Source organism: Mobula birostris, chromosome 4 (genome assembly GCF_030028105.1).
Source record: "Mobula birostris isolate sMobBir1 chromosome 4, sMobBir1.hap1, whole genome shotgun sequence".
NCBI classification, from domain to species: Eukaryota; Metazoa; Chordata; class Chondrichthyes; order Myliobatiformes; family Myliobatidae; genus Mobula; species Mobula birostris.
This window is the reverse complement of record NC_092373.1, coordinates 72,898,455-72,925,490: the sequence shown is the minus strand read 5'-3', so window position 1 is coordinate 72,925,490 and position 27,036 is coordinate 72,898,455. Positions and strand designations below refer to the sequence as shown.

Genomic DNA, 27,036 nt, shown 5'->3' with positions numbered 1-27,036 from the left:
TACTTTATTCCTTTGCCTTATGACATACAATACACTGATTATGGGAAAATGTGATTTGCGATCCACTGCTTTGCACTAACATTTAAACAAATTATTCTCCAAATTCAACTTCCCTTAATTAATAAAGTATTATCTGTTGACTAGAAGTGCATAATTTCCATCTTTGTTTCACTTTACAAAACTAATAAATTACAAAAACTTGCAAAACACTGCAAGCAAGGTAGTGCAACCGAAGTTAGACATCAAACAAATCATCAGTGATAGAGAAACAAAGGCACCAAACGCTATGGAGTCATTTTCAGGACTGTGTTGAGTAGGTGGGACCCAGTAAATATGTGCAATTCAACTCAAAAAGGTAATCTTTTCAACAAGGTAATTATGAGACAATATGAAATTGCCTGAAAGATGCTCGAGTCAAAAGATACCACGAATCTTCAGGACTGTATGCCCATAAGTAGAAAAGGTCTTTCAGACCTCACATCTGCACCATTAATATGTGTAATAAAATTCCGTAAGATTATGGCAAATCTTTTACCATTGTGCCACTTTCCTGAACTAACCTCATAGCTCTTGAATTCCCTTGCTGTCAGTCTATCAACCACTGCCTAGAATATATTCAGGTGATGTTAAAGAATTCCAAAGATTCTCCAGCCTTTAAAGTGAAACAGAATCATCCTCCAGCAAATTCTGAACATGCAGGATTATTTTGATTCTGTGACCATTGATTCTGGTTACCTCAGCCAGAAGAAGCATTATTCCCTGTATCTGCTCAATCAAGCCCTATTGTATACTTCAATGAGATAACTTATTATTTTAAACTGGGGAGAGTAACGCCTAATCTGTTTAATTTCTCCTTGAAGGACAAACTCCATACCTCAGGAATCAATTTGGCGAACGGTCTCTGCAGCCTTTCTAACCATCCTCAGGCAGAGAGATGAAATCTGAATACAATATTTCAGGTGCAGATTTACCAGCCTTCTATATAATTGCACTGTGATATCATTACCCTTCCATTTAAAATGTTTTGTAATGAACTTAAACGCGGATTATTTGGTGCACTTGCATTAATTGTTTAGTGCATTGTCAAAATGGCTGTTGTTATGCATCTAGTGGGGCAGTGCTTGGTCACTCTCACTTTCAGTTTCCACCGCTGGCTAGCAGTCTTGTGAAAAGGAGAGCTGAATGTGTAAGTCTCTCCCTGCCAGTACATAGCCTCTCCAACAGCAAGCCTCATGTAGTGCCTCCTTGCTGGTGATACATAGAAACTGAACTCCTTTCAGACGCAGGCTGAACTGCAGATGGCGGGGAGGAGTTCTGGACCCTGAACACATAGCACGTGGGCCCTCCGGTGTGTGGACATGCCCAGGACCTTAACTACCCACTACCTTGTGGACAGCATCAGGAGAGTTGAAGGCTATGGGAGTAAACCCAGAGAGCAAATCTGGAGTAGAGCCCTTAAGGCAGCTGGATGTCACTGAACATCCTTCTGGTTGCTCCTGCAGCCGTGCTGGTACTAAACATATTGGATCATAAGCTTTCCTTTGGACTACACCGGTGAGGCTGAGAGGGGGACCTTGATGACCCAGCAGCTCAGGATCTTCATACCATCTGCCCAGGATTGTAAAGAATATCATCACCCATTGTCCTTCAAGACAGACTAATGCCAACCACCACTAACCACTGTAACTCATGTGCAAGGACATCAGAAGTACTTCTGAACACAAACATCTTTCTTTCTTTTTTTAAAACCACACAAGTACTTTTTGCATTTTTTCTATTCACAATGCTTGTGTGTTGGCTGGTTCAGATTTTTCCATATTACATGTTCCTGGCTACTCACTTTGCCAATCCAGCCCACTCTTCACCAGCCAATCTTTGTCACAATTAACACTGCACTTGGATATATCACACTTACCAGTCCATACCATTGACATATTGTTTCCAGCTGGGACCCCATAACTGTTACCTGAGAAACTGCATAAGTTAAAGACCCCCACCTCCCCAGTTGGGAATTGTCCAAATTCATTTGATAAGGTTCTGCATGTTAAATTCATCTAAAGTCATGAGGCGTGGGATCCAGGAAAACTTGACTATGTAGATTCAGGACTAGCTTATCCACAAAAAGCTAAGGGTGGTACTAGATGGAGCATACTCTGCTTGGTGGTCAGTGACCAATGATGTTCCACAGGATCTGTTCTGGTATCCTTTGCCGTTCTGGTTTTTAATAAGTGGCTTGAATGAGGAAGTGGAGGGTGGGTTAATATGTTTGCAGATGACACAAAGGCTGGAGATATTGTGGATAGTGCAGAAAGTTGTTGTAGGTTGGGGGAGATGTAGCAAATGGAGTTCAATCAGGGAAGTGGAAGATTGAACCTGAAGCTGGGGTACAAGGTTAATGACAGGATTCTCCGAAGAGGAATCGTGGGGTTCAAGTCTACAGATCCATCAAAACTGCTATGCAAGTTGATAGGGTGGTTAAGAAGGCATAAGGTGTGATGCCCTTCATCTGTCAGGGGACAGAGTTCAAGAGCTGTGAGGTAATGTTGCTGCTCCAAAAAACTTTGCTAGATCACATTTAGAGTATTGAGTTCAGTTCTGGTCACCTCATAATAGAAAGGACAGCTAAGATTTAGTGAGGGTGCAGAAAAGATTTACCAGGAAGCTGCCTGGACTTGAGGGGATGTCTTATGAGAAAAGGTTGAGTTAGATAGGAACTTTTCTTTTTGGAGTGATGAAGGATGAGAGGCAACTTGATAATGCTACAGAGTGGAGAGCCAGTACCTTTATCCCCATACCAACAGAAAACATCTGTTTAAGGTCAGTGGAGAAATGGAAGAGAGTTCAATCCAGAAAAGTTTTAAGTGATACACTTTGGAAGATCAAACTTAAAGGTAGAATACAAGGTTCATGGCAGGAATATTAGCAGTGTGGAGTCCAGGTGCACAGATCCTTCAAAGCTGCCACAAAAGCTGATAGGATGGCTGAGAAAATGTATGGCATTTTGGACTTCATGAGTAGGGACAATGAGTTCAAGAACCTTGATTGAAATTAAAGAAGATCGGTAGCTTGTGTTGGATGCTCGTGCTTAGGGGGGTTTGCCAAGCTTGGAGGTTTACATCAGTCGAGGTGACATCATCAGGTGTTGTTTGTGCCAAGTGCTCACGTTTATATTGGCCGACACACTGTTTTGATTGGTTGGCTGTCGCGTTAGCTCCTAGTCTCCACTGGGTCCTGGCCAACCAGATAGCTAAGTATCTCCATTGGCCCATATCCCTGGTTATCAGTCATTGTGAGCATTGGCTCCTCGGGTGTCTGAGGATCACCCAAGCCCGATCCTACAGATGCATAGGTTTGTAAATTGTGCTCAGTTCAATATGCTTGTTCTTCCACTAAGAACCAAGTTTCTAAGAATTCTCTTGATTTTGATAACTCAAGAACCTTGCGTAAATGCTGCAACTCTATAAAACTCTGGTTAGACCACACTTAAGAGTATTGTGCTCAATTCTGGTTGCTTCCTTATAGGAAGGATGAGCAAGCTTTAGAGAAAATGCAGAGAATATTTACTAGGACGTTGCCTAGATTGGAAAAACTGTCTTATGAGGAAAGGCTGTTGAACTAGGGCTTTGTTCTTTGGAATGACAGAGGATGATAGGTAACTTGATACAGGTGTACAAGATTATGAGAGGCATATATAGAGTAGACAGTCTGCATCAACTTCTCAGTGGCCATACCAGATGACAGCTGCTTAAGGTAAGTGGAATAAAATTTAGGGGAGATGTCAGAGGTAGTTTTTTTTTTAAAATATATAAGAGTGGTGGGTACACATTGCCAAGGGCTGGTGGAAGAGCCTGATATAATAGGGGTAATTTAAGAGACTTAGACAGGCACATAAATATAAGAAAAATGGAGGATTACGGGCTGTGTAAGAAAGGCTAGACTGATAGTAAAGTTTATATTGGTCAGCACTACAGCCGTAGGGCCCATACAGTGTTGTACTTTTGTACATTCTGAACCTATTTTCAATCCACTCCTGCACATTATCTCCAATGTCACATGCTTCTGTTTAATAATCTTTAATTATCAAAGGCCTTTGGAAATCCAAACACACATCCAACAGTTACTTTTCATCTATTTTGTTCTATGCAATCTCAAAAAAAGTAACAAATTTGTCAAATAAAATACAACTTTTTTTAAAAATATACAAATCCTAGCTCATGTCGCCTCATATTACTATTTTTGTTACAGACTCCAAACATTGGAGGAACTCAGCAGGTCAGGTAACATCAATGGAGGAAAATAAACCATCGAAATTTTGGGCCATGACCGTTCAAGACTGGAAAAGGAGGCAAAGGCCAAAGTAATGTGGGGGGGGGGGGGGGGGAGGGAGGGAGAGGGAGAGAAAGAGTACCAGCTAGCAGAGGGCCACCAGAATGGGGACAAAACAAAACAAAGGAGTGGATGTGGAAGAAAATAGAGGGGTGTAGTTACTGGAAGCTAGAGAAACCCATGTTCACCTCTATCCCTTTCCTCCACCTTTTTACTTTGGCTTCTGCCTTCTCTTTTCCAGTCCTGAAGAAAGGTCTTAGCCCAAAATGTCAATTGTCATTTCATTCCACAGATGTTGTCTGAGTTCCTCCAGCATTTTCAGTATGTTGTTCAAGATTTCCAGAACCTGCAGAATCTCTTATGTCCCTGATTTTTGTGCTCTGTTACCACTTCCTTAATAATAGATTCTGACATTTTTATTAACTTCTGATTCCAGCTAAAATATCTGTGGTACTTAGCCCATACAAATTAATATGAGAGGGAAAGCAAAGATTTAAGAATAAACACCATTTTTACTTCTTCTTGGCCCTTAGCTCACCGGAAGATAGGCCACTGATGACCTACCATCTCCATCGTCCTCTGTACTGAGCCAGTTTCTCGAGGGTGGACCAGGAGTGTCCCCATCGTTTAATTTCAGCCTCAACATCTCTCTTCCATGTGTTCTTTGGATGTCCAATCTTTCCACTTTCCCGGGGGAATCAATTTTAATGCCCGCCTGGTGATGACGCTGGTTGAATTCCTCAAGGTGTGGCCAATCCACCTCCAATTTCATTTGTGTATTTTTTTCTCTATGGATTCCTGGTTGGTGTTTTCTTACAGTGTCTGGTTGGTTACTTTGTCAGTCCATCTGATGATTAGGATCCTTCTGAAGCACTGATGAAAGCCTGCAGTTTTTGCAGTTTGACCTTTTTTTATTACGTGGAACTAATCTTTCAGTAACTAGAAAACTTTAGTTAAGGACAAATATTCAAACAATTCAAAGGGAGTGCAAAACCAATATCTTCTTGTAGACATTTTACGAAATGAAACGGCACACTACAATTAGAACTTTTACCAAGGCACTCACTTGTAGAATAACAAAGAGTCATGATCCTCTGATAAAACTCAGCAGAATACATCCTGACCCAGAAGAAAGACTATATGCATTAGGACATTTAAATCTTTACATCTATACAGGATGGACGATGAAGAGCTGCCAGAAGTCAAAGCTTAAATCGTTGCATTAAGGTACAAAAATTAGAGCCACGAAGATGGAGTCACCTAGAGCAACAACATACTGACTCGAGGTATTTTCAATTATGGAAAAGAAAAATTAATGAAGTTAGCCCAGGCTGGATCAGAAGATTTCCATGGGATTACGAAGAGCAACATTTTTAAAGGTTGCCATCATAAATTCTAATCCAGTATGAAATAAATAACCTAAATACAACCCCAAAAGAAACTGAATGGTTGGAGACATCAAAATTCCATAGCTTGTGCTAAATATTCACACTGACTTTGTTCAAATTAATTCAAAGTTTGACCCAAACTTTTGATCAAATTTACCAAATGCAACACTAACATTATGAGAATGGTGCATCACCAATTTCAAAGGTTTATTATCACTGACATATTTCATGAAATTTTTTTGAGGTAGCAGCATAGTGCATGATAAAAACAGGTTACAAAAATTTTAAAAAATAGCGCATAAGGCAAATAACAAGGTATTGTTCATGGACTGCTTACAAATCTGAAGGCAGATGGGAAGAAACTGCTCTTGAACTGTTGTGTGCGAGTATTCAGACTCCTGTATCACTTCCTTGATGGTAGCAATGAGAAGAGAGTATGTTCTGAACTGGGAGAGTCCATAGTGATGGACATTGCTTTCTTGAGGCACTGCTTCTTGAAGACATCCTCTATGATGAGCAGGGTTGTGTCAATGCTGGAACTAGCTAAAACTAAACCCTCAGCAGCCTCTTGTAATCCTATGTATTGGGGGGACTTCATAACAGACTGTGATGTAATCAGTGTATGGTACGCGTACAGAAACTTGTAAAGTTGTTTAGAGACGTACCAAATCTCAAACTCCTAATGAAGTAGATCCATAGCATGCCTTCTTAATGAATGACCCCAGGGATGGCAGATGCTATCAGGATTTGCATAGGCATTGTGTTATTTTCCCTTTCAAAGCTTGCATAAAGGCTGCTGAACTCATGAAGCAGTGAAGCATCAATGCCATTTATGCTGTTAGGCTTCTCCCTATACGTAGTAATGGCATGCAGGTCTGCGACAGATGTCGTGCATCCTATTTGTGAATGTTCACTATTGAGCTCACTTCGAATACTGTAGCATTCTCTGGAAAGGGCTATCTTGGAGCACCTTATTAAGAGAATTAAATTCCAGACAGAGTAAAATAAACACCTAGCTCTTCTGTTTTAATGACTGTCACCAGAGGTTACAAAAGGTTGAAGACACTGAGATGTGAATTTTAAAATGTCAAATGAGGGTGTAGAGAAGAGACTGGGGAAGGAAAAGAGACTAGAATAGGATATAAACAACATTGCTTTGGATGAGCAGACCAAAGGTACAGAATTTTACTTGGGGATGGGAGAGAAACCAGAGATCCATGACCCAGTCCTCATAAGAGGATCAGAGGTAGAGAGGGTTAGCAACTTTAAATTCCTAGGTATTACTATTTCAGAGCACCTTTCCTGGACCCAGCATGGAAGTTCAATTACCAAGAAAGCATGGCAGTATCTCTACTTCCTCAGGAGTTTACTGAGATTTGGCATGACATCTAAAACTTTGACACCTCTATAGACATGTAGTGGAGAATATACTGACTGGCTACATCACAGCCTGGTATGGAAACACCAATTCCTTTGAGGGGAAAATTCGACAAAAGTAGTCAATAAGGCGCAGTACATCACGAGTAAAGCTCTCTCAACCATTGAGCACATATACATGAAACACTGTTGTAGGAAAGCAGCATCCATCATCCAAGATCCCCACCACTCAGGTCATGCTTGCTTCTCGCTGCTACCATCAGGTTGAAGGTACAGAAGCCTCAGGATTTGCACCACCAGGTTACTACCCCTTAACCATCAGGCTCTTGAATAAAAGGGGATAAATGCACTCAACTTCATTATTCCCACAACTAATGACATTACTTACAAGGACTCTATCTCATTAGCTCATGTTCTTGTTATTTATTGCTATTTATTAGCATGTTTGCATTTGTAGTTTGTCGTCTCCTGCATTCTGGTTGATCTTCCATTGATCCTCTTACAGTTAACTGTTCTATAAATTTGCTGAGTATGCCACAAGAAAATTAACCTCAGGGTTCTATATGGTGACGTTTATGTACTTCGATAATAAAATTTACTTTGAACTTGGAGTGCATTAGAATGTCTACATGACATCTGTAGAAATGGGAGAGCTTACCTTACAAATAAATTCAAAATAAGATACTTTCCAATGTCAGTAACTCAGATGAGTGTTTCCCACCCTTATTTAATCGAATGTCCCCCTTAAACACTTCATACTTGCTAATATCCCCAAAAACACCTTCGTACTTGCCAACGCCCCTCTTGGGCACAATATACATTCCAGCCCCTCCATAGTGTAAAAACATGTCTACCACATGCCAACATGAAAATTGATTCTGCCTTAAATTTTTATTTGCCTTTAAACCTAGCATACACCGTACCTGTGTGCTGTACAGTAGCTTCGACATCAATGTGATCCTTGAGCTTGATGGTTTTTAGCAAGAGTTGAAATATCTAGTTCAAATTGTGACAGCAAAAGCCTTGCGTCCCCACATGTAACAACATCCAAGCGGTTTCTGTTTTTTTGTGAGTATGTGGTTCACTGTACTGAAGCCTCTTTCAACAAGGTAGAAGGATGGAAATACATTGAAGAGCAGTTTGGTTCTTCTCCAAAGACCAGGAATCTCCGTAACACATGTGACGAGAATACACATAGATGTTAGCTGTCCTGTGAGATCAGCAGTTGGTCTGCCACCTGTCCTCAGGGGAAGGAGAGATAAGGAACAATGGAGCAGCGTCTGGAGATGTGTAATGAAGGGACGGGGGAGAGAGAGAGAGCTGTCTGGAGCGGCTCCCCCTTTGAACCCTGAACTGTTTGAAGTGATGGACAGGCGATACCCCAGCAGGGGGATAAAAAGAGACAGGTTCGCTAAGGCAGGACACACACGACACCCGAGGTAACAAGACCCTGGAAGCGGTGCGCCTCTCACGAGTCGGTGGGAAGTACCGCACCTTGAACGCACAGGGTGGAAAGGTACGATCAGCGGGAACCCGGTGTGTGTCCACCCTCGTTTGGGTGCCGGGTTCACTGCAGAGGATCGACCGCATCTGGAGGAGGGGTCACAGTCAGTGACCTCAGGTGACATCAGAAAGGACCCGCCCGGAAAGCTGCTTGTGAGAAATATCGCCGGTCTGTGAGTGGAAGCCATTTCTGAATGATCAGTCGTTCTCGATCTCTCTCTCTCTCCCCCCACGTTGTCCATCGCCATGGCAACGATTACTGCGAGCTGAACTACTAAATTGGACTGAACTTTGTGTCACTTTGAAATTGGTCATTTATCCCTAGACAACGATAGAGCTTGATTGATGCTGTTATCTTAATTCTGTGCACGTGTGTTTATCATTGCTGAACTGTTGCATTTATTATCCTTTCGACTACTGTGTTGCTTGTTTCTTTAATAAAACTTTCTTAGTTCTAGTAATCCAGACTCCAACTGAGTGATCCATTTCTGCTGGTTTGGCAACCCAGTTACGGGGTACGTAACACACAGTGTAGCCACATACCACAAAAGCCAACATTTTCGAAGACCATTTTTGCTTCTTGCTCATTCTGTATTTTGGTAATTTCTTCCTACAAGCTCTCTTCCTGTTCTTCCACCTTACAAAGAAATGGGTTAATTTCCCAGTTCAGAATTTCCAGACCATTCAAATCCTTGAAAATCCTTCAGTGACTAAAGGTGTAAGCAGTACTCTTGTAAATCATTGTCTGTGAAAGAAAGTGCCATACTTTCCATGCAGGGAAATGGTGGGGACATACTTCTCCCAATGTTTTGCTTATACATTTCCAATTTTCGATAAAACTGGACACTGCACTTTTTGCCTGGATTAAATTGAAATTATCACCCTGCAGTTTCATATTTAGAATCACACATAAAATGTTGGAGGAACTCAGCAGGCCAGGCAGCATCTATGGAAGAAAGTATAGTCGATATTTCGGGCCGAGACCCTTCAGAGGAATGTTTATTTTGTCATACAGATTGGCTAAGTATGACACATCTCCAGGTCGAGGTTTAATCTTGTTTCCTAAGCTTTTGTTGACTTTAAGCAAAAATTCAATCAGTGTCAAAAAGATCAAAGAAACATTAAGCAGCAGCCTTTTGACAGCCAAAACACTTCAGTGTGAAATAGCAAGCGTTCAAATTCTTCATGTTGGCATAACTGGCAAAATACTCTGCTATTTAATGGATGAGCTTTAATTTTGTTGATAGCAGATATTTCATGCTTGAAAAAAGTCGCTGGCTGAGGTTTTTGGCTGTGAAATGTTGACGATGAATTACATAATGGACTACAAACAGATTTGGAATTACTTTTATCGTAAATGTCACTAAACCAGCATGGCGACCTGTCATATATAGTGTTCCATCTGTTGCATAAGAAATCAGGTTCCTATCAGAATACTTCCATCCTTAATATACATTCTCAGCTTGTCGTATGTAGATTAATCCTCCATTGATATTTGTTTTTAACTTTTTACAAAACAATCTCTTCATAAACTTTTCCATTTTTGATAAACCATACATTTGCCATTAGCAATGTCAAGACGTTGTCTCGCACAGATGACTCATCCACTTGTATCCCAAATTCAGTCTTGTGTAGCTCTGTGCATAGTTGATAACTCAACGTTTTCACTCATTTTGTCAGTACAATGAGCTACAAAGTTATTACTCAGAGGAATTGATTTTAAAATACTGGCATCCATTTTGAGAACAGTAGTGAGCACTTCTGATACAGCATTGTTAAACTTTCACCAATTGTATGAGATTTTCCATATTTTGCTATCATTTTGGAAATGTTAACAGAAGCAATGAGAACCATCAAAGTCATTTTTAGCTTTCTTGGCAAATGACTCGTGTGTGCAACACATTTCCAATGCTTCTTTCATCTTCTGGAACTGAGAAATACCCTAAGTTGCCTATTGAGGGTCTATTTTACAGAAGTCTTCCTGCAATCTTGATATTTTCACAGTTTCATTAGGCAGTACAAATAAAACATATGGGGTGTTGCTATCCGACAGAAGTGGAATGAAACCACACTCCAAATATGCAACATTGCATTGGCGCACTTTCTGTTTCTTAGCAGATTAGAATTCAAGGCTTCACTGCCTTCAGACTCGAGAGATCGCGCCGTACGTATTTATCCATCATTAATGTGGCTAAGTTAAAATAAAAAATTAATAACTGGAAATGCCTATCAGATATTGACGATGGCAGCGAGTTAACAGTCGGTCAGGTCTTGTGCCTCAAGATAGGGTGCCATTTACTCTCCCCCCCCCCAAAGAATCTTAAATCCCCCCCGATGACCTCTATTTCCCCTAATGTCACCTTGGGACACGTAACCGCCCCTTTTGAGGGGGGGGTACCGCCTCTGTTGGGAATCTCTAACTTAGATCAAAATCTTAGGTTATATTTATGATAGTTAAGCATTCTAAAAACAAAAGTGAAAAATACTTAAATGTATATTTGACAGCTGTGAATTTCACGCCATCATCTTCTCTCTTTTACTGTATATTTCTATAGCTTTCAACAGTCCTCCAAGAGTGAACTATTTTACAGAATATTCCCAGAGTTTCAGAATCAATTTGGTGTTAGCAGTCGGAGTTAGGGTTGATGAATACAATTCCCAATGATTCTTTCAATCAGTAAATTAGTATACTGCATGATAATATTTACCTGAGGCCTGAGGTGATGGTGTTTGCAATTCCCATATTGAGTTACTGTCAGGTACAGTCATTGATCTTGTTACAGGGGGCATCAGATTTTGCTCTGAAGATCTGAATGCAGATGAAACAATCATTTTCCTACTTTTGGAAAGCATTTATTTTTATCTTTGAATATTAAAAACTTAAGACAACTTTGAGACTAGATAATATAAATAGGTCATATAAGTAAAAACATACTGTGATAATTGGAATCTCTATCCATGGTTTAGTGATTTAACAGACAGAAGAAATACCGATGGTTGCCCAGAATTTTATTTTGTAAAACTGATGAACTTAATTAAATACAGATAAAGAGCAGGCAAGTATGCAATTTCTCACTCTTTATTCGCAATTGTTCTAATGACTAAGTATATTTGTTTTAGAATGAACAAAACATTCCTTAAGCCATTAAATCAGAAAACCCTGCATGAAGAACAGTGCTCCAATATAATTTTGCTAATAAATGGGCATCTTATTCATAGTATGGGGTAATTTTTTCAATTTTTCAATTGATTTTTGATACCAGAAATCAATTTCTAACACAACTTGGTTTTTCTGGAGATTAGAAACTTTAGCTATCAGTTAAGAATAATGATTGAATTTAATCACACGTGAATCTGGCTGTTTACCATTTTATCTGCTTCCCAATTTGTCCATGCTGTTCAGTGATATAGACACTAAGTTTATTCACCGCTCCCATTTTTGAAACTGCCAACCACCTCCTTTTGGAACCACCAATCTTTTACCAGTTACAAGACAGTCCCCAAGTAACCATTTATCAAAGGAAAAGGCTATTTATCTTCTGAGGCAGTGTTCAAACTTGTTTATAGTTGGGCCATCAGGACCAGGAATTCCACTCTGCAGCCCAAATAGTTGTAGCAAATTTTCACTACCAATGCCTTAACTTTCAAGGAGAGAGAATTTTCTCCAATTTTCAATTATTTTTCCCTCATAATGTGCCTTGCTATCGAGTTAATTGATTTTAAGTTAAAATAACAACCAAAAGTGGACTATTTGAGTGGACAAGAAACTACTGTTTGGTCCTTAAAACTCTTAGCTATCAGAGTCAAAAATATGCCCAAATTACCTTTTACTAATCATAACTTTGCTGAGAAATATGCTAATACAATAACACCACTTTTCAATTAATGCACTAGAATATCATTATTCTTATTAAAGAAAATAAATAAATTGCTACCTTAATTTTAAGGCTTGAAATTGTTCCAGAATGACAGCCAATTGTTGTTGCTGTTGCTGCTGCTGTTGTTGCTGTTGTGATGTTATAGCTCCCACAGCTGCCTTCTGATGGTGTGCTATTGCTTGTGCATACTGTTGCCTTAAACAAATTGGTTTCAGACAGTATCGATTTAAACATGTATAACAATTTTAAAATATCTGCACGTCAGTAATATCATATTAATACTGAAATTGAATTTATAGGCCATTTCATATTTCTGAAACATGCGTGACCTCGAGAAACATAAAATGTTTTCCTTATTTTTAATATCATGGATTAGATTCCAGTAATGTTTTATTTGCATCCATATCTACGATAAATAATCTAACCATTGTAGGAAATATTACACTTGCTTACCATATTACCCTCCCCCCATCTGAGGATAGGTTGAACTAGGGATTTTTTCTTTCGAGTGAAAGAAGGTGAGAGGCGACTTGATAGAGGTGTACAAGATGGTAAGAGGCACAGATAGAGTGGATGGTCTAGACTTTTTTCCGAGGGTGGAAATGACTAATTCAAGGGGACATAACTTTAGGTTATGGAGGACACGGCCTGGAGGACTAGCATGCCTTCAGGGTGCCGGTTTTTCATGGCTCTGGAGATGGGCAGATTCGAGGCCAATGCCGTCGCCTGATGTGTTGTGGGAGTACACGGAAGATCGAAAGTAGAGAGCTGGCTGCTGGCTGTGAGCCCAAAGACCCCAGTCATTGCCTTGCTGCTGCTTGTGCATGGGAGGGGGGAGCTGGGTTGGGGGGGCGGCTTTGGGGTTCTAACATTTGACTATTATTCATTCTTTGGGGCACTCTTCTGTTTGTGGATGTTTGCTAAAAAAAAGAACTTCAGGATGTACAAACGTATATTGTGTATATTTCTCTGACGTTAAATGTACCTATTGAAGTAAGGGGGTGCGGGATTTAAGGGGTAGATGAAATGTACTATGCTGTACATTTCTACATTACAACATAAAAGGTAGAACAGTACAGCACAGGAATACATCCATTCGCCCACAAAGTTTACCAAACCAAATAAATTAGTTATCAAAAGGCCAAATTAACTAATCCCTTTTGCCTATCCAAACGCCTCTTAAAAGTCCTCTACCACCTCCCCAGGAAGCAAATTCCAGGCAGCCACAACTGTGAAAAAGAAAGCCTCACTCATCTCCTTTGAAATTACCCCCCTCACCTTGAATGCATGACCTCTGTATTAGACATCTCATTTCAAGGAAAAAGATGCTGTCTGTCTACTCTATCTATGGCCTCCGACAGATCTTGCCTCAACCTCCACAGCTCCAGAGAAAACAACCCAAGTTTGCTCAAACTCTTGCAGCATATGCCCTCTAATCCAGGCAACATCCCTGGCAAACCTCTTCCACACCCTCTCAGAGTCTCAACATCTTTCCTATAATGGAGTGACCAGAACTACATGCAATATTCCAGATGTGGCCTAACTAGAGTTTTATAAACTCTGACTTCAACTTCACAGAGTCTTGTCATCTTCAGAAGTTTTCTGATGACTCTGCCATAGTTGGATGCATCAGCAAGGGAGATGAGGCTGAGTACAGGGCTACGGTAGGAAACTTTGTCACATGGTGTGAGCAGAATTATCTGCAGTTTAATGTGAAAAAGACTAAGGAGCTGGTGGTAGACCTGAGGAGAGCTACGGTACCGGTGACCCCTGTTTCCATCCAGGGGGTCAGTGTGGACATGGTGCAGGATTACAAATACCTGGGGATACGAATTGACAATAAACTGGACTGGTCAAAGAACACTGAGGCTGTCTACAAGAAGGCTCAGAGCTGTCTCTATTTCCTGAGGAGACTGAGGTCCTTTAACATCTGCCGGACGATGCTGAGGATGTTCTACGAGTCTGTGGTGGCCAGTGCTATCATGTTTGCTGTTGTGTGCTGGGGCAGCAGGCTGAGGGTAGCAGACACCAACAGAATCAACAAACTCATTCATAAGGCCAGTGATGCTGTGGGGATGGAACTGGACTCTCTCACGGTGGTGTCTGAAAAGAGGATGCTGTCCAAGTTGCATGCCATCTTGGACAATGTCTCCCATCCACTACATAATGGGCTGGTTGGGCACAGGAGTACATTCAGCCAGAGACTCATTCCACCGAGATGCAACACAGAGCGTCATAGGAAGTCATTCCTGCCCGTGGCCATCAAACTTTACAACTCCTCCCTTGGAGGGTCAAACACCCTGAGCCAATCGGCTGGTCCTGGACTTATTTCCTGGTACAATGTACATATTACTATTTAGTTATTTATGGTTTTATTACTATTTATTTATGGTGCAACTGAAATGAAAACCAATTTCCCCCCGGATCAATAAAGTATGACTATGACTAAAGCTGCAACACAACTTCCTACTTTTGATTCCAACACCTCATCTAATAAAGGAAAGCACGCTTATGTTTTCTTAACCACCCTATCAACCTGTTTAGCCACTTTGAGGGAGCTATGAACTTTGACTCCAGGATCTCTCTGGTCATCAACACTGTTAAAGGTCTCACCCTTAAGTGCCTCTTTAAATTTGATCTACCAAGGTGCAACACTTCACATTTGTCCAGGTTAAACTCCGTTTGGCATTTCTCTGCCCATGTCAGCAACTGATCTAAATCCCACTGTATTCTTTGTTAGTCATCTATGCTATCCACACCACCACCAATCTTCGTACATATCATCTGCAAACTTACTAATGACCTATCTACATTTTCATTCAGGTCATTTACATACATCTCAAACAGGGGATGTCCCACTGCAGGTCCCTGCAGACCACCACTAATCACACATCTCCAGCTAGAATATGTCCCTTCAATCTGTATGAATCCAAAAGGCCAATTCAACATGGATTCCATGCATCTTAATCTTCTGGAGGAGCCTCCCATGAGGAACCTTGTCAAATGTCTTACTAAATCAATGTAGACTAAATCCACAGCTCTACCTTCATCAATAACCCTTGTCACTTCATCAAAAAAAAATTCAATCAAGTCATTAAGGCATGACTTGCTCTGCACAAAGGCATGCTGGTTCTTCTTGATTAGGCTGCAGTTTTCCAAACACTCATAAATCCTATCCTTAACAATTCTCTCCAGTAACTTCCCTACCATTAATGTGAGACTCACCCACTGGTCTATAGTTTCCATGATTATCCCTGGTTCTATGTTTTCTTCTCAACCTGCAGTTCCATAATCTCAGGAATCTGGGTAGTGAACCTTCACAGTACTCCCTTTATGATAAGGATCTTCCTTCTTAGGCAAAGAAGAAAAAATTGTACACTATATTCTAAGTGTGATCTCACTAAGGCCCCATGTAAGGGCATCTTTGCACTTGTAATCAAATGGTCTTGCTGTGCAGGAAAACATTCTATTTGCCTTCTTAACTACCAAAGAGTTTTCTGTTTTGCCTACCAAAGACGCTAATTTCATATTTATACAGTTTATATTGCATCTGCCATATTTACGCAGATTTGCTCAATTGTATTCAAATTGCTTTCCGGCCTCTTTTGAATCTAACAATTCATAATTATCTTTTTAGAGCTGACAGATAATTTCCAAATATTACATTTTTCCTCATTCAAATCATTAATACATAATGCAAGGAATTGAGGCCCAAGAACTAATCCCACTAAGATAACCACGTTATACCATAGTTTTCTGCCTGTCATCCTGCTCTACTATTCAATATTATAGCATAACTTCTAACTCCACACTATTTTCTTATCCCCATATTAATTGTATCCTCTTACTTGGAAATCTCTGTTTTAGTCTCACAGCACTCCAAGATACAGAGTTTCAAACTTTCACTAAGCTTTGTATAAAGAAATTTACATAGAACATTACAGCACAGTAATTCCAACCTTGGGGGAAAAGGCATGAGCTGAATACGCTTTCTCATAACCTTATAAACTTTTCCCCGGTCTCCCTTCAAGGTTTATCACTCTAGATAAAACAGCTGACATACATTCATCTCTTTTTATAGCACTTGCCCTACAACTTAGGCAGCATCCTGGTAAACTTCTGCACCATCTCCAAAGATTCCACACACTTCATGTAACAAGGTGACTAAAAGTGAATGCAACCAATTCAAGATGCAACCTAAACAAGAGATTTTAAAAGCTGCAGCATAACTTGCTGACTCTTGAATTCAATACCTCAATATATAGGTAAGTTTTCTTTACAGACCATCTACCTGTGCAGCACGTTCAGGAAGCTAAGGACTTGCAAGCCAAGATTCTATTGTACCTCAATCCCATAGCTTCCTGAAAATGGCTGACTCTAGCACAATAACATGCTCAACACTGATCTGACCATCTTTCATGCCCTTCTCTGTGGTATTTACCGGTCATAGACTATTTATTTAGGACCTCATCCACATCCTCCATCTCAAAGCACATGTTCTCTCCTTTACTACTGAATAGAATGCTTTGGGTTTCCTTTTAATTCTACTTGCAAAGGACTTTCCATGGCTCCCCCAGCTCCCCTGAGTTCTTTTCTAGCTTTACTATTTTCCTGCTTGATTTTAGCTTCTTAATCCTTACATGTGTTTTCTTTTTCTTCTTGACTATATTCATTATGTCACTCCCAAGCCAAGGTTCCCTTACCTTACTGGAATATACCAGCCCTGTACTCTTTTACAGTTGGTCTTTAAACACCTTCCACACATCAGATGTGGAGTTGTCCAAAATCAACTGCTCATACAAATCTCTCTAGTTCCTACCTAATAAGTTTGTAATTTGCTCTGCTATAAATTTAATATTCTCCCACAAGGTCCATACATCCATATTCATAGCTATCTTAAAACTTAAGGGAGTTGTGATCATTGTATCCTAAATGTTCTCCCACTGAAAAATCCAGACTTATTTCCAATGTTCTCTAGTTGACTATCAATTTAAGAAACCTTCTTGGATGAAGCTAACAAATTCTGCTCATCTAAACCTACTGAACTAAGGAGATTTATACTGGGGAAGTTGAAGATATCTATGACAACACCACTGTTGATTTTGCAACTAATCTGGCAAGCAGACTTTGAACCCAATCTATGGTTCTCACTGCCTTTTATCTTCTGGATTATCAAAGTCCTTAGACAATGTTCACTGCCCTAGCAATTTTAATCATCTTTATCACCTACTCAGAAAATTCAGTCAAGTTTGAAAGTGATGAACTCCCTGGCACAAAGCCATGCTGAGTAGCTGTAAGAAGGCCATGGATTTCCAAATGTGAGTAAATCCTATCCCTATCAATAATTTCAATCTCTAATAATTTATTACACTGTTCAGACTCATCATAACTCATACTACATGTCAACAACTTGAAAATGTGACATTTGGTGCACTGTGACATTGTTACATAAACTATATAGTTTGGACCCAAACACCAATCATTGAGTACTTCATGAGTAACAGCCAATCAAGCAGCAAATCATCCGTTTACTTCTAATCAGTTTTCCATCTGTTGACCAACTACCAATCCACATCACTATATTACCCCAAATTCCACATGCTCTAATCTCATCTTTCCCAAGTTAACAATACTTTTATAATACCTTTATGTAAAGCATCACTATTTTTAATATATGCATGTCAGAATCAAGCAGTTTATCAGTGCATATGTCTTTGAAATGATTTATTCTGAGAACTACCTGGTCATAAGCTGAGCTTGGAGAAACTGCTGATACTGTATCTGCTGCATCTGGTACAAATTTAAAGCTGCCAGCTCCTGTTGCCTCTTCAGTCTTTCCTGATCCAAATCACCCTGAAAATTAGATAAAGTGTGAATAAAAACAAGTAAGCATACAAGAGCAATAAAGTTAGCTGAAATACCAACTTAAAATCTGAATTGGGAAATTGTTACTAAACAGAAAGTAACGGTATATTACTCATGCTCTAAGCATAAATCATTCCTCCATTTGGGAAAAGATAAATTATATGCCAGACTATCCCATTTCAAACACACACACACCCTAACTCTTGCAATACCCAAACAATTATCACACACACTCAATCCACTTCTTTCACAAGCAACAATGAATGATGGATATTTGTAGTCTCCAAATGTATCTGCTCTGGTGCTTGCAAAACTAAATCAATTCACATTAACATAAATTAACAAATATTACCTCCATTTTTTTTCGTCAGCAATTCAAGTGACATATTAAGCATGAGTTCTTAAGATTTAGACAGCCACATTTAGACTTATTATCCATACAACCCTGAAGAAATCCTGGGAAAAGCCACAGACAGTTTACACAGCATAACTTCATGCAAAGTGTATTGAAGCATAATTAATTCCAGGGTTTACATCTCAGTCATACAATTTTTCAGGTCTTCAAGTCCCATCAACAACCTTGTAAATTTTCTCTGCACTCTATACTCCAAATTAAGCCTAACATCTTCGAGAACTCCAAAAATAACATCCCAACTCCTGTACTCAATACTTTGATTTATAAAGGACAATGTGCAAATGCTCACTTTATCACCCCATCTACCTATGATGCTACTTTCAAGGAATTATGGATCTGTTGTACCACTCACCAAGTGCAACACCTCACATTTGTCTGCTTTAAATTCCACCTGCCATTTCTCCAGATGGTCCAGATTCCACTGCAAAGCTTTGACAGTCTTCCTCGCTATCCACTGCAAATTTGCTGATGCAGCCTACTACATGATCATCCAGATTGTTGATACAGATGACAAAGGACTCAGCACCATTTCCTTGGCACTCCAGAAGTCACAGGTCTCCAGTTAGAGAGACACTAAATGGCTTCTCCTGTGAGCCAATGTCTAATCCAAATTACTATCTCATCCTGAATACCGTGCGGCTGAACCTTCTTGACCAACCTCCCATGTGAGACCTTGTCAATGGCCTTGCAAAAATCTATGTAGACCAGGGGTTCCCAAGCTGAGGTCCATGGACCCCTTGCTTCATGGTATTGGGTCCACAGCATAAAAAAGGTTGGGAACCACTGATGAAGACAATATCCACTGCATTTGCTTTCATCAAATTTCCTGGTAACTTCCTCTGAAAACTCTAAGATTGGTGATATATAACCTACCACACACAAAAACATATAGACTATCCCCAATCAGTCCCTGTCTATCTAAATACTTATATATCCAGTCCCTTAGAGTACTTTCAAATAACTTATCCACTACTGATGTCAGGCTCACCGGCCAATAACTTCCCCAATTTATTCTTACTCATAGACATCCGTTAGCCTCGTGAGACCATGGATTTGTGCCTTGGAAGGTTTCCAGGATGTAGGCCTGGGCAAGGTTGTATGGAAGACCAGCAGTCGCCCATGTTGCAAGTCTCCCCCCTCCACGCCACCGATGTTGTCCAAGGGAAGGACACTAAGGCCAATACAGCTTGGCACCGTTGTCATCACAGAGCAATGTGTGGTTAAGTGCCTTGCTCAAGGACACAACATGCAGCCTCAGCTGAGGCTCGAACTAGCGACCTTCAGATCACTAAACCAATGCTTTAACCACTTGGTCATGCGCCAATATTTATTCTTATAGTCTTTCTTAAACAATGTTAGCTATCCTCCAACCCTCCAGCACCTCATCTCATTGAAAAAAATCCAACTCTCCAGGTTCCACCGGCTCTTTTGGTCCCCTATCTCAACTAGCTTCTCGTGATCTGCTCCTGCATTTACCTGCGCCATACAGAGGGCAGGCTTGCCTACACCCTGTGGCTAGTGAGGTGTATAAATAGTGAGCATATTGACCTCATCAGCAGACAATAGATATTATGTTCATGTGCAGAGGCACTGGGAAACAGTGTGCCTCATTTACAATAAAAACCCAGCTCTTCAAATCAATGTTACAATTTGCCTAATGATCTACCTACTAGCTGCAATGATATCAACCAGTTTCCATATATTACAGGGGTCTTTAAAAATACTTTATGCCCAAAGATCCCCGCCGCCCCCCCCCCCCCCCCAATCTCTTCACCATTACTTATGCCTGCTACATCATTGGCATTATGAGCAGCAATGAAGGTCCATCATCTCAGGGCTTCCTTCATTGTGTCAGTAGTTTCCTCTCAGTTTTCACTGTGCAAGTCCCAGGTGAAGGCACAGGAACACCATCGCACTGAGATGCAGAAGGATTCTTCATTTATTTTACCAGTCAGGCTTCTCAGCCCTGAGCTGAACCTCCAAACCTGGAGGAATGGCAGACCACTCTTAGTCTGTCCTCTACCCTTTGACCTTTTTTTAGCATGGTCAACCCTACCACGAGCCAAAGCATAAAGCCCTGACTCCAGCCAACATAGCTCCCCGAATCATTGAGGCACGCAAGCCTCCAAACCATGTCAAGGTTGTGGTCCTCTAGGAGGAAGAGGGCCACCTTTACCATTAAGGGGAACAAAATTATACATATGAATATGGGAAATAAACCTGACCCATGAATATCTGAACTGTGAAGAGAGATGCACAAAAATGCAAGAACATAAGAAATAGGAGCAGGAGTAGGCCATTAAGGCCCATTGAACCTGCTCCGCCATTCAATAAGATCATGGCTGATTTGTCCATAAACTCAGCTCCATCTACCTGCCTTTTCCCCATAACCCTTAATTCCCTTACTATGTAAAAACTTATCTGTTTCTTAAATATATTTAGTGAAGAAGCCTCAACTGCTTCCCTGGACAGAGAATTCCAGATTCACCACTCTCTGGGACAAACAGTTTCTCCTCATCTCCGTCCTAAATCTTCTCCTCTGAATCTTGAGGCTATGTCCCCTAGTTCTAGTCTCACCTACCAATGGAAACAACTTTCCTACTTCTATCTTATCTATCCCTTACAAAATTTTCTATGTTTGTGGACGGGGTCTTTCTTTTTGTTAGAGTTAAAATGGCGACTTTGTTATGTTAATCTGGGGAATGCGGCTTTGTTGTGTTAATCGCTGAAGAGAGTTTGCGCTAGCAGTTTGTTTTACTTTAAAGTGAGATAGCAGCGCTCTATTAGCCAATGGGTGGTTATGAATCGTTTTGTTTTCGGATACCATGCTGTATGATATGACTGTGGATTGAGTTTTGGGCGGGGAGTCGGAGGAGAGACGGGGGGGTCGGTGGAGAGGATGGTGGAGAGACGGGGAGGACGATGGAGAGACAGGGAGGACAGGGTTTTTGGGGGGGAGTCGGTGGAGAGACGGGGAGGGGAGACGGGGAGGACGGAGGAGAGACAGGGAGGACGGGGTTTTTGGGAGGGAATCGGAGGAGAGACGGGAGTTGGAGGAGAGACGAGGAGGACGGTGGAGAGACGGGGAGTCGGGGGGGGGGTCGGAGGAGAGACGGGGAGGACGGCGGACGTGCGGAAAGGCTCCGGTCGATCACTCCGGGTGGTCCCGAGCCGTAAGTTGACAGGATTCGGGTGGTCGTCCGGATTCAATTGAGCTCCAACAGTAGCGCGCGAAAAACATGGACTTTGATAACTGTTGGCACCTTTTTTTTCCATTACTTTCCTCTCTGTATCAAATTCATATTAATGTCATAGAATTAGTAAAATCTATAAAGTGTACTTGTTAAAATTTACTAGGTGTGTTGGCTGATGATTGATGTTTGGGATTGATTTGGGCGGCGACTGACCCTGAGGGGAGTGTTGAGGCGGGTGCCGGGCGGGATTTCCCCGAGACAGACACAAGCCAATATAACGGAATGTTACAAGTGGGGGCTACCGTTCTGGATTTGGACTTTCGGTAAAGTTGTACTAGTGGTCGCGTAAAGTGGTGTGAAGATGGATCGAGATAAGATTGTAAGTTGGTGTGAATGGGAAGAGGTACCGGTGAATCATGCGTGTGTGGTAAGCGGGGTCAATTATCGCATTCCGGCAGAGGTACTGGTGCGAGGGTTGAGTTTGATTAAAGGTATCGGGCAGGTAGAACTTATAGCTAGAAGGGGTGGGAAAGAACTGGAGGCCAGCTGGATGTTGGTGTGGATGAGTGCCGACGTCATGACGTTGAAACTACCAGCGACAGTCCACGTCCAGGGGGAGGCAGGGCCGTGGGGTCTCCACACCCTCCCCAAGGACGAAAGTGAGGAGGTGCCAGAGGAGGAGCTAGATGAGGCCCCAGGGGAGGTGCCAGTAGCAAGGGGTGGAGGTGTGGAGTGGGCAGGTTTGGCCAGGCCCGGCCCCCATGGGCGGGATGAGACTGCCGAGTTAATGGCTGCCATTACCTCCCTGGCGAGAAGGGTTGAGGGGAACCGCCCGAAGCTGAGAATTTTCTCGGGAGCCAAGCCCACTCCGGAAGGGGAAGATGACTATGAGACCTGGGTTGAAGATACATCCCAGTTGTTAGAGGTGTGGCCAGTTTCGGATGAGGAAAAGAGACAGCGATCGGTGGAAAGCTTAAGGGGCGGGGCAGCCTGTGTGGTCCGCGATCTGAGAGCGACACGCCCCTCGGCTTCCCTGTCAGAGTGTTTGGACGCCTTGGAGGCTTTGGAGGAAGTGCTTGGACTGTCAGGAGATCCCTGGAAACATTTAGCGGAGTTTCAACGGATGGGGCAGAGAAGAGGGGAAAGGCTCTCAGAATATGTTTTCCGGCTGGAAGGAAAGCTTACGGGGTTGCTGCGACGAGGGGTAGTGAGGGAGGATGAAGTGGCGAAGTTAAGGATGAGTCAGAAATGTAGCGGTTCCTGGGAGGATGACAGGGTGGCTTGGAGTGTACGGCAGTCATTTAAGTGGAGCCCCCCTCCATCATTTGGACAGCTGATTAGAGAGGTATGGGCCGAGAAGAGTGCTTCGGGCCGAGCAGGGGGCTTGGACCCCCAGGGACTGTCTTCAGCGGTTCAGGAGGTGGTAGCCGGGGTGAGATCAGAGAAATCTAAGGGTCCCCCGGGGGGGGGGGGGGGGGGCGTATCGGGAGGAGAGAGGCGGCGGGTAGCGATGCTATAACTGTGGGAGAGAGGGGCATTTCCGGCGGGAATGTGAGTGGCAGGGGGTGTGCTACCGCTGTGGGGAAGCTGGCCACTTGCGGAGGGATTGAGAGAGACGAGATGCGCCAAGGGGGGAGGGCCCCCGGGCCACCAAGAAGGGAGAGGTGTCGGGAAACTTAGGAGAGGCTCAGTGAGGGGACATACTGGAGTCTCGGGAGGAACACATTCCCAGAAAACAGCTATGGAACCCCAGAAAGAACAAGCCCAAATTCCTGATGGACTGGTGGGACCCCGTTCCAGCGTGTCCCTATGGATAGAGGGAATCTTTGCGAAAGCCATCCTTGACACCAGGTCGCAGGTTACCTTACTGTACCAATCGTTCTACAACAAATATCTGAAGCATTTGCCAGTAACTCCGTTTAATGCATTGGAGATTTGGGGCATAAGTGATGGTGATTACCCATACGATGGGTATTTGTCAGTGACATTGGAATTTTCGGAGGGAGATGTGGGAGTGTCGGAAGCCTTTGAGACGCTGGTGTTGGTCTGTCCGGACCCGGTGGAAACTGGTGGTGCTGCCCTGCTGGTGGGGACTAACTCTCCTCTGGTGCAACGGCTCTTGGAAGCCTGTAAGGGGGGGGGGGGGGGAGAACTTTCTGGAGACCCTCTCGGTACAGCCCCTGTTCCGAGCGATGTACGAAGGAGTGAGTGACCCCCAGGGGCTGGATCCTGAGTGCAAACGAGAGACGGTGTGGTGCACTCAGGCGAGGCCTAAGGTGATACGGCTAGGGGAGGCTGCATTAGTGATGGGGACCCCCAGATTCCCCGGAGTACCGGCGGGCGAGGCCCTGCTAGTAGACGCCCCCGACGACCTGGAAAGGGAGTCCCGGTTCCCGGCTGGGGCGCTGGTGAGACCTGAATTGCAGAGGCCCTCAGCTGTACAGGCACGGCGGATGGGGGTCATGGTAAGGAACATAACAGAGCGGGAGATCACCTTTAAGCGCGGGATGCCCCTCGCGCACTTGTTCCCGGTGACGGTGATGTCCAGCGCCCCCATGAAGCCCACTGGAGGAAAACTATTGGGAAACGGGGGGCGGCTGACCGAGGAGGCCTTTAATTTTGAAAACTCCCTTGTACCGCCGGAGTATAAGAGCAGGTTGGTGGAGAAGATTCTGAAGTTAGGGGATGTCTTTTCTCAGGGCGAGTTTGATGTAGGATGTTCTAAGAGCACTCGGCACACTATTCGGGTGACAAATGACACCCCGTTTAGAGAGAGGTCGCGGCGGTTGGCCCCAGCATATGTGGAAGATGTGTAGCAGTTGAAAGATGCAGGGATTATTGCGGAGTCCCGAAGCCCCAATGCGTCCCCCATAGTGGTGGCAAGGAAGAAAAATGGGAAGGTACGCATGTGTGTGGACTACAGGACCCTGAACCACCGCACTGTTCCCGACCAATATACGGTCCTGAGGGTGGAAGTTGCCTTGGCCTGTTTGAGTGGGGCGCAGTGGTTCAGTGTATTGGATTTGCGGAGTGGGTATTACCAGATTCCGATGAGTGAGACTGATAAAGAGAAGACCGCCTTTATCTGCCCCCTGGGGTTTTTCCAGTTCGAACGAATGCCCCAAGGCATCTCGGGGGCCCCAGCCACCTTCCAGCAGCTCATGGAGCGGACAGTGGGGAACATGAACCTGCTGGAGGTATTAGTGTACCTGAACGACCTGAAAGTGTTTGGATCTACGTTGGAGGAACATGAGGAGTGGCTGCTGAAGGTGCTGAGTCAGCTGAAGGAGGAAGGGTTAAAACTTTCTCTGGATAAATGTCAGTTCTGCAAGACGTCGGTCAGTTACGTCGGGCACATAATCTCGCGAAATGGAGTGGCCACTGATCCGGGTAAGATAGCCGCAGTAACCACCTGGCCGAGACCTCAGAAGGTGAGCGCCTTACGCTCGTTTTTGGGGTTTTGTGGATATTACCGGCGATTCGTGAAAGGATATGCGAAAATGAGTCATCCATTGAACCAGCTGCTGTGTGGTTATCCACCTGTGGGGAGGAAAAGAAAGGGAGACCGAGGGCCGGAGGTAGGAGGATACTTGAACCCGGGGAAGCCTTTTGGATTGAGGTGGGATGCTCAATGTGAGGAGGCGCTCCAATCTCTGAAAAGGGCGCTGACACAGGCCCCAGTGTTGGCGTTTGCTGATCCCCGGAAGCCGTATGTTCTACACACTGATGCCAGTCACGAGGGTCTGGGGGCTGTTCTGTACCAGGAACAGGGCAACGGATTGAGGCCGGTAGCGTTTGTCAGTCAGAGCTTGTCGTCATCTGACAGAAACTATCCCACTCACAAGCTGGAGTTCTTGGCGTTGAAATGGGCAGTGGTGGACAAGTTGAGTGACTACCTATATGGGGCCCAGTTTGAGGTGAGAACTGACAACAACCCTCTCACTCATATCCTGAGCTCGGCAAAGCTGGACGCGACTGGGCACCGGTGGTTAGCAGCCTTGTCTGCCTATGAGTTCAGCCTGAAGTACCGCCCGGGGAGTCGGAACATCGATGCAGATGCCCTGTCTCGTCGGGCACGGCTGAGGAGTGGAAGAGTGTCCCTGCCCAGGGAGTAAAGGCCATGTGTCAAGTTGGGAGCGACGGGGAAGTAGGAGCACTGATGGGAACTGATCGGGCAGTAGATCAACTGGGGGCTGACGATGACGCGCTACTCACTGTTTACTGTAATGTGACTGCTCTGAGGAACAGGCAGCTGCCGGAGTTGAGTCCCCAGGAAGTGGAGGTGGCTCAGCGTGATGACCCAAGCATTGGCACTATCTGGTACGCGGTTAGCCAGGGTGATATGGGGCAGGTGGAGAAGGCGAAGCATGCCTCCGTTCCCCTACTACTGAAGGACTGGCCTCGGTTGAAGCTGAAGAACCACGTCCTGTACCGGGTCACGTCGCCTCCGGACCACCCCTGGCGCTGGCAGCTGGTCATGCCTGAGAAGTGCTCCAGGCTCTACATGATGATTCCGGGCACTTAGGGGTAGAGAAGACCTACGGATTAGTCAAGGACCGGTTTTACTGGCCCCGGATGAGGGGGGAGGTGGAAGAATACTGTAAGACCTGCAGCTGTTACGTCAGGAGGAAGACCTTGACTGCGCAGGCGGCTCCTCTGTCCCACTTGCAGAGTGCGGGACCCCTGGACCTGGTATGTATGGATTTCCTGTCTATTGAGCCAGACACCAGCAACACCGCGAATGTCTTGGTCCTCACGGATCACTACACTAGATATGCGCAGGCTTTTCCCACGAAGGACCAGAAAGCGACTACAGTGGCGAAGGTGTTATGGGAGAAGTATTTTGTTCATTATGGCCTCCCCTGGAGGATCCACAGTGATCAGGGACGGGACTTCAAGAGCAGGCTTACTGGGTATGCTTGGGGTTGAAAAGTCCAGAACCATCCCGTATCACCTGCAGCGTGATCCTCAGCCCGAGAGGTTTAACCGGACCCTACTGGACATGCTCGACACTTTGGAGATTGGACAGAAGAGTAAGTGGAGTCAGCACATTGCCCATTTGGTTCATTGTTACAATTGTACTCGCAATG

At 43.5% G+C, this 27,036-nt stretch overlaps 1 protein-coding gene across 2 annotated transcripts in view; it reads right to left on the bottom strand.

The window, feature by feature from the left end:
• The window catches only part of LOC140196411 (GRB10-interacting GYF protein 2-like), a 191,571-nt gene that overhangs the window by 35,032 nt on the left and 129,503 nt on the right, over positions 1-27,036 (bottom strand). For both annotated transcript variants that reach the window (XM_072255561.1, XM_072255562.1), the window contains exons 16-18: positions 18,213-18,325; positions 12,530-12,667; positions 11,303-11,403 (exon numbers count right to left, since the gene is read on the bottom strand). In XM_072255561.1, the coding sequence (XP_072111662.1) occupies positions 11,303-11,403; positions 12,530-12,667; positions 18,213-18,325 (352 nt within the window). The remainder of the gene's footprint in view (positions 1-11,302; positions 11,404-12,529; positions 12,668-18,212; positions 18,326-27,036) is intronic.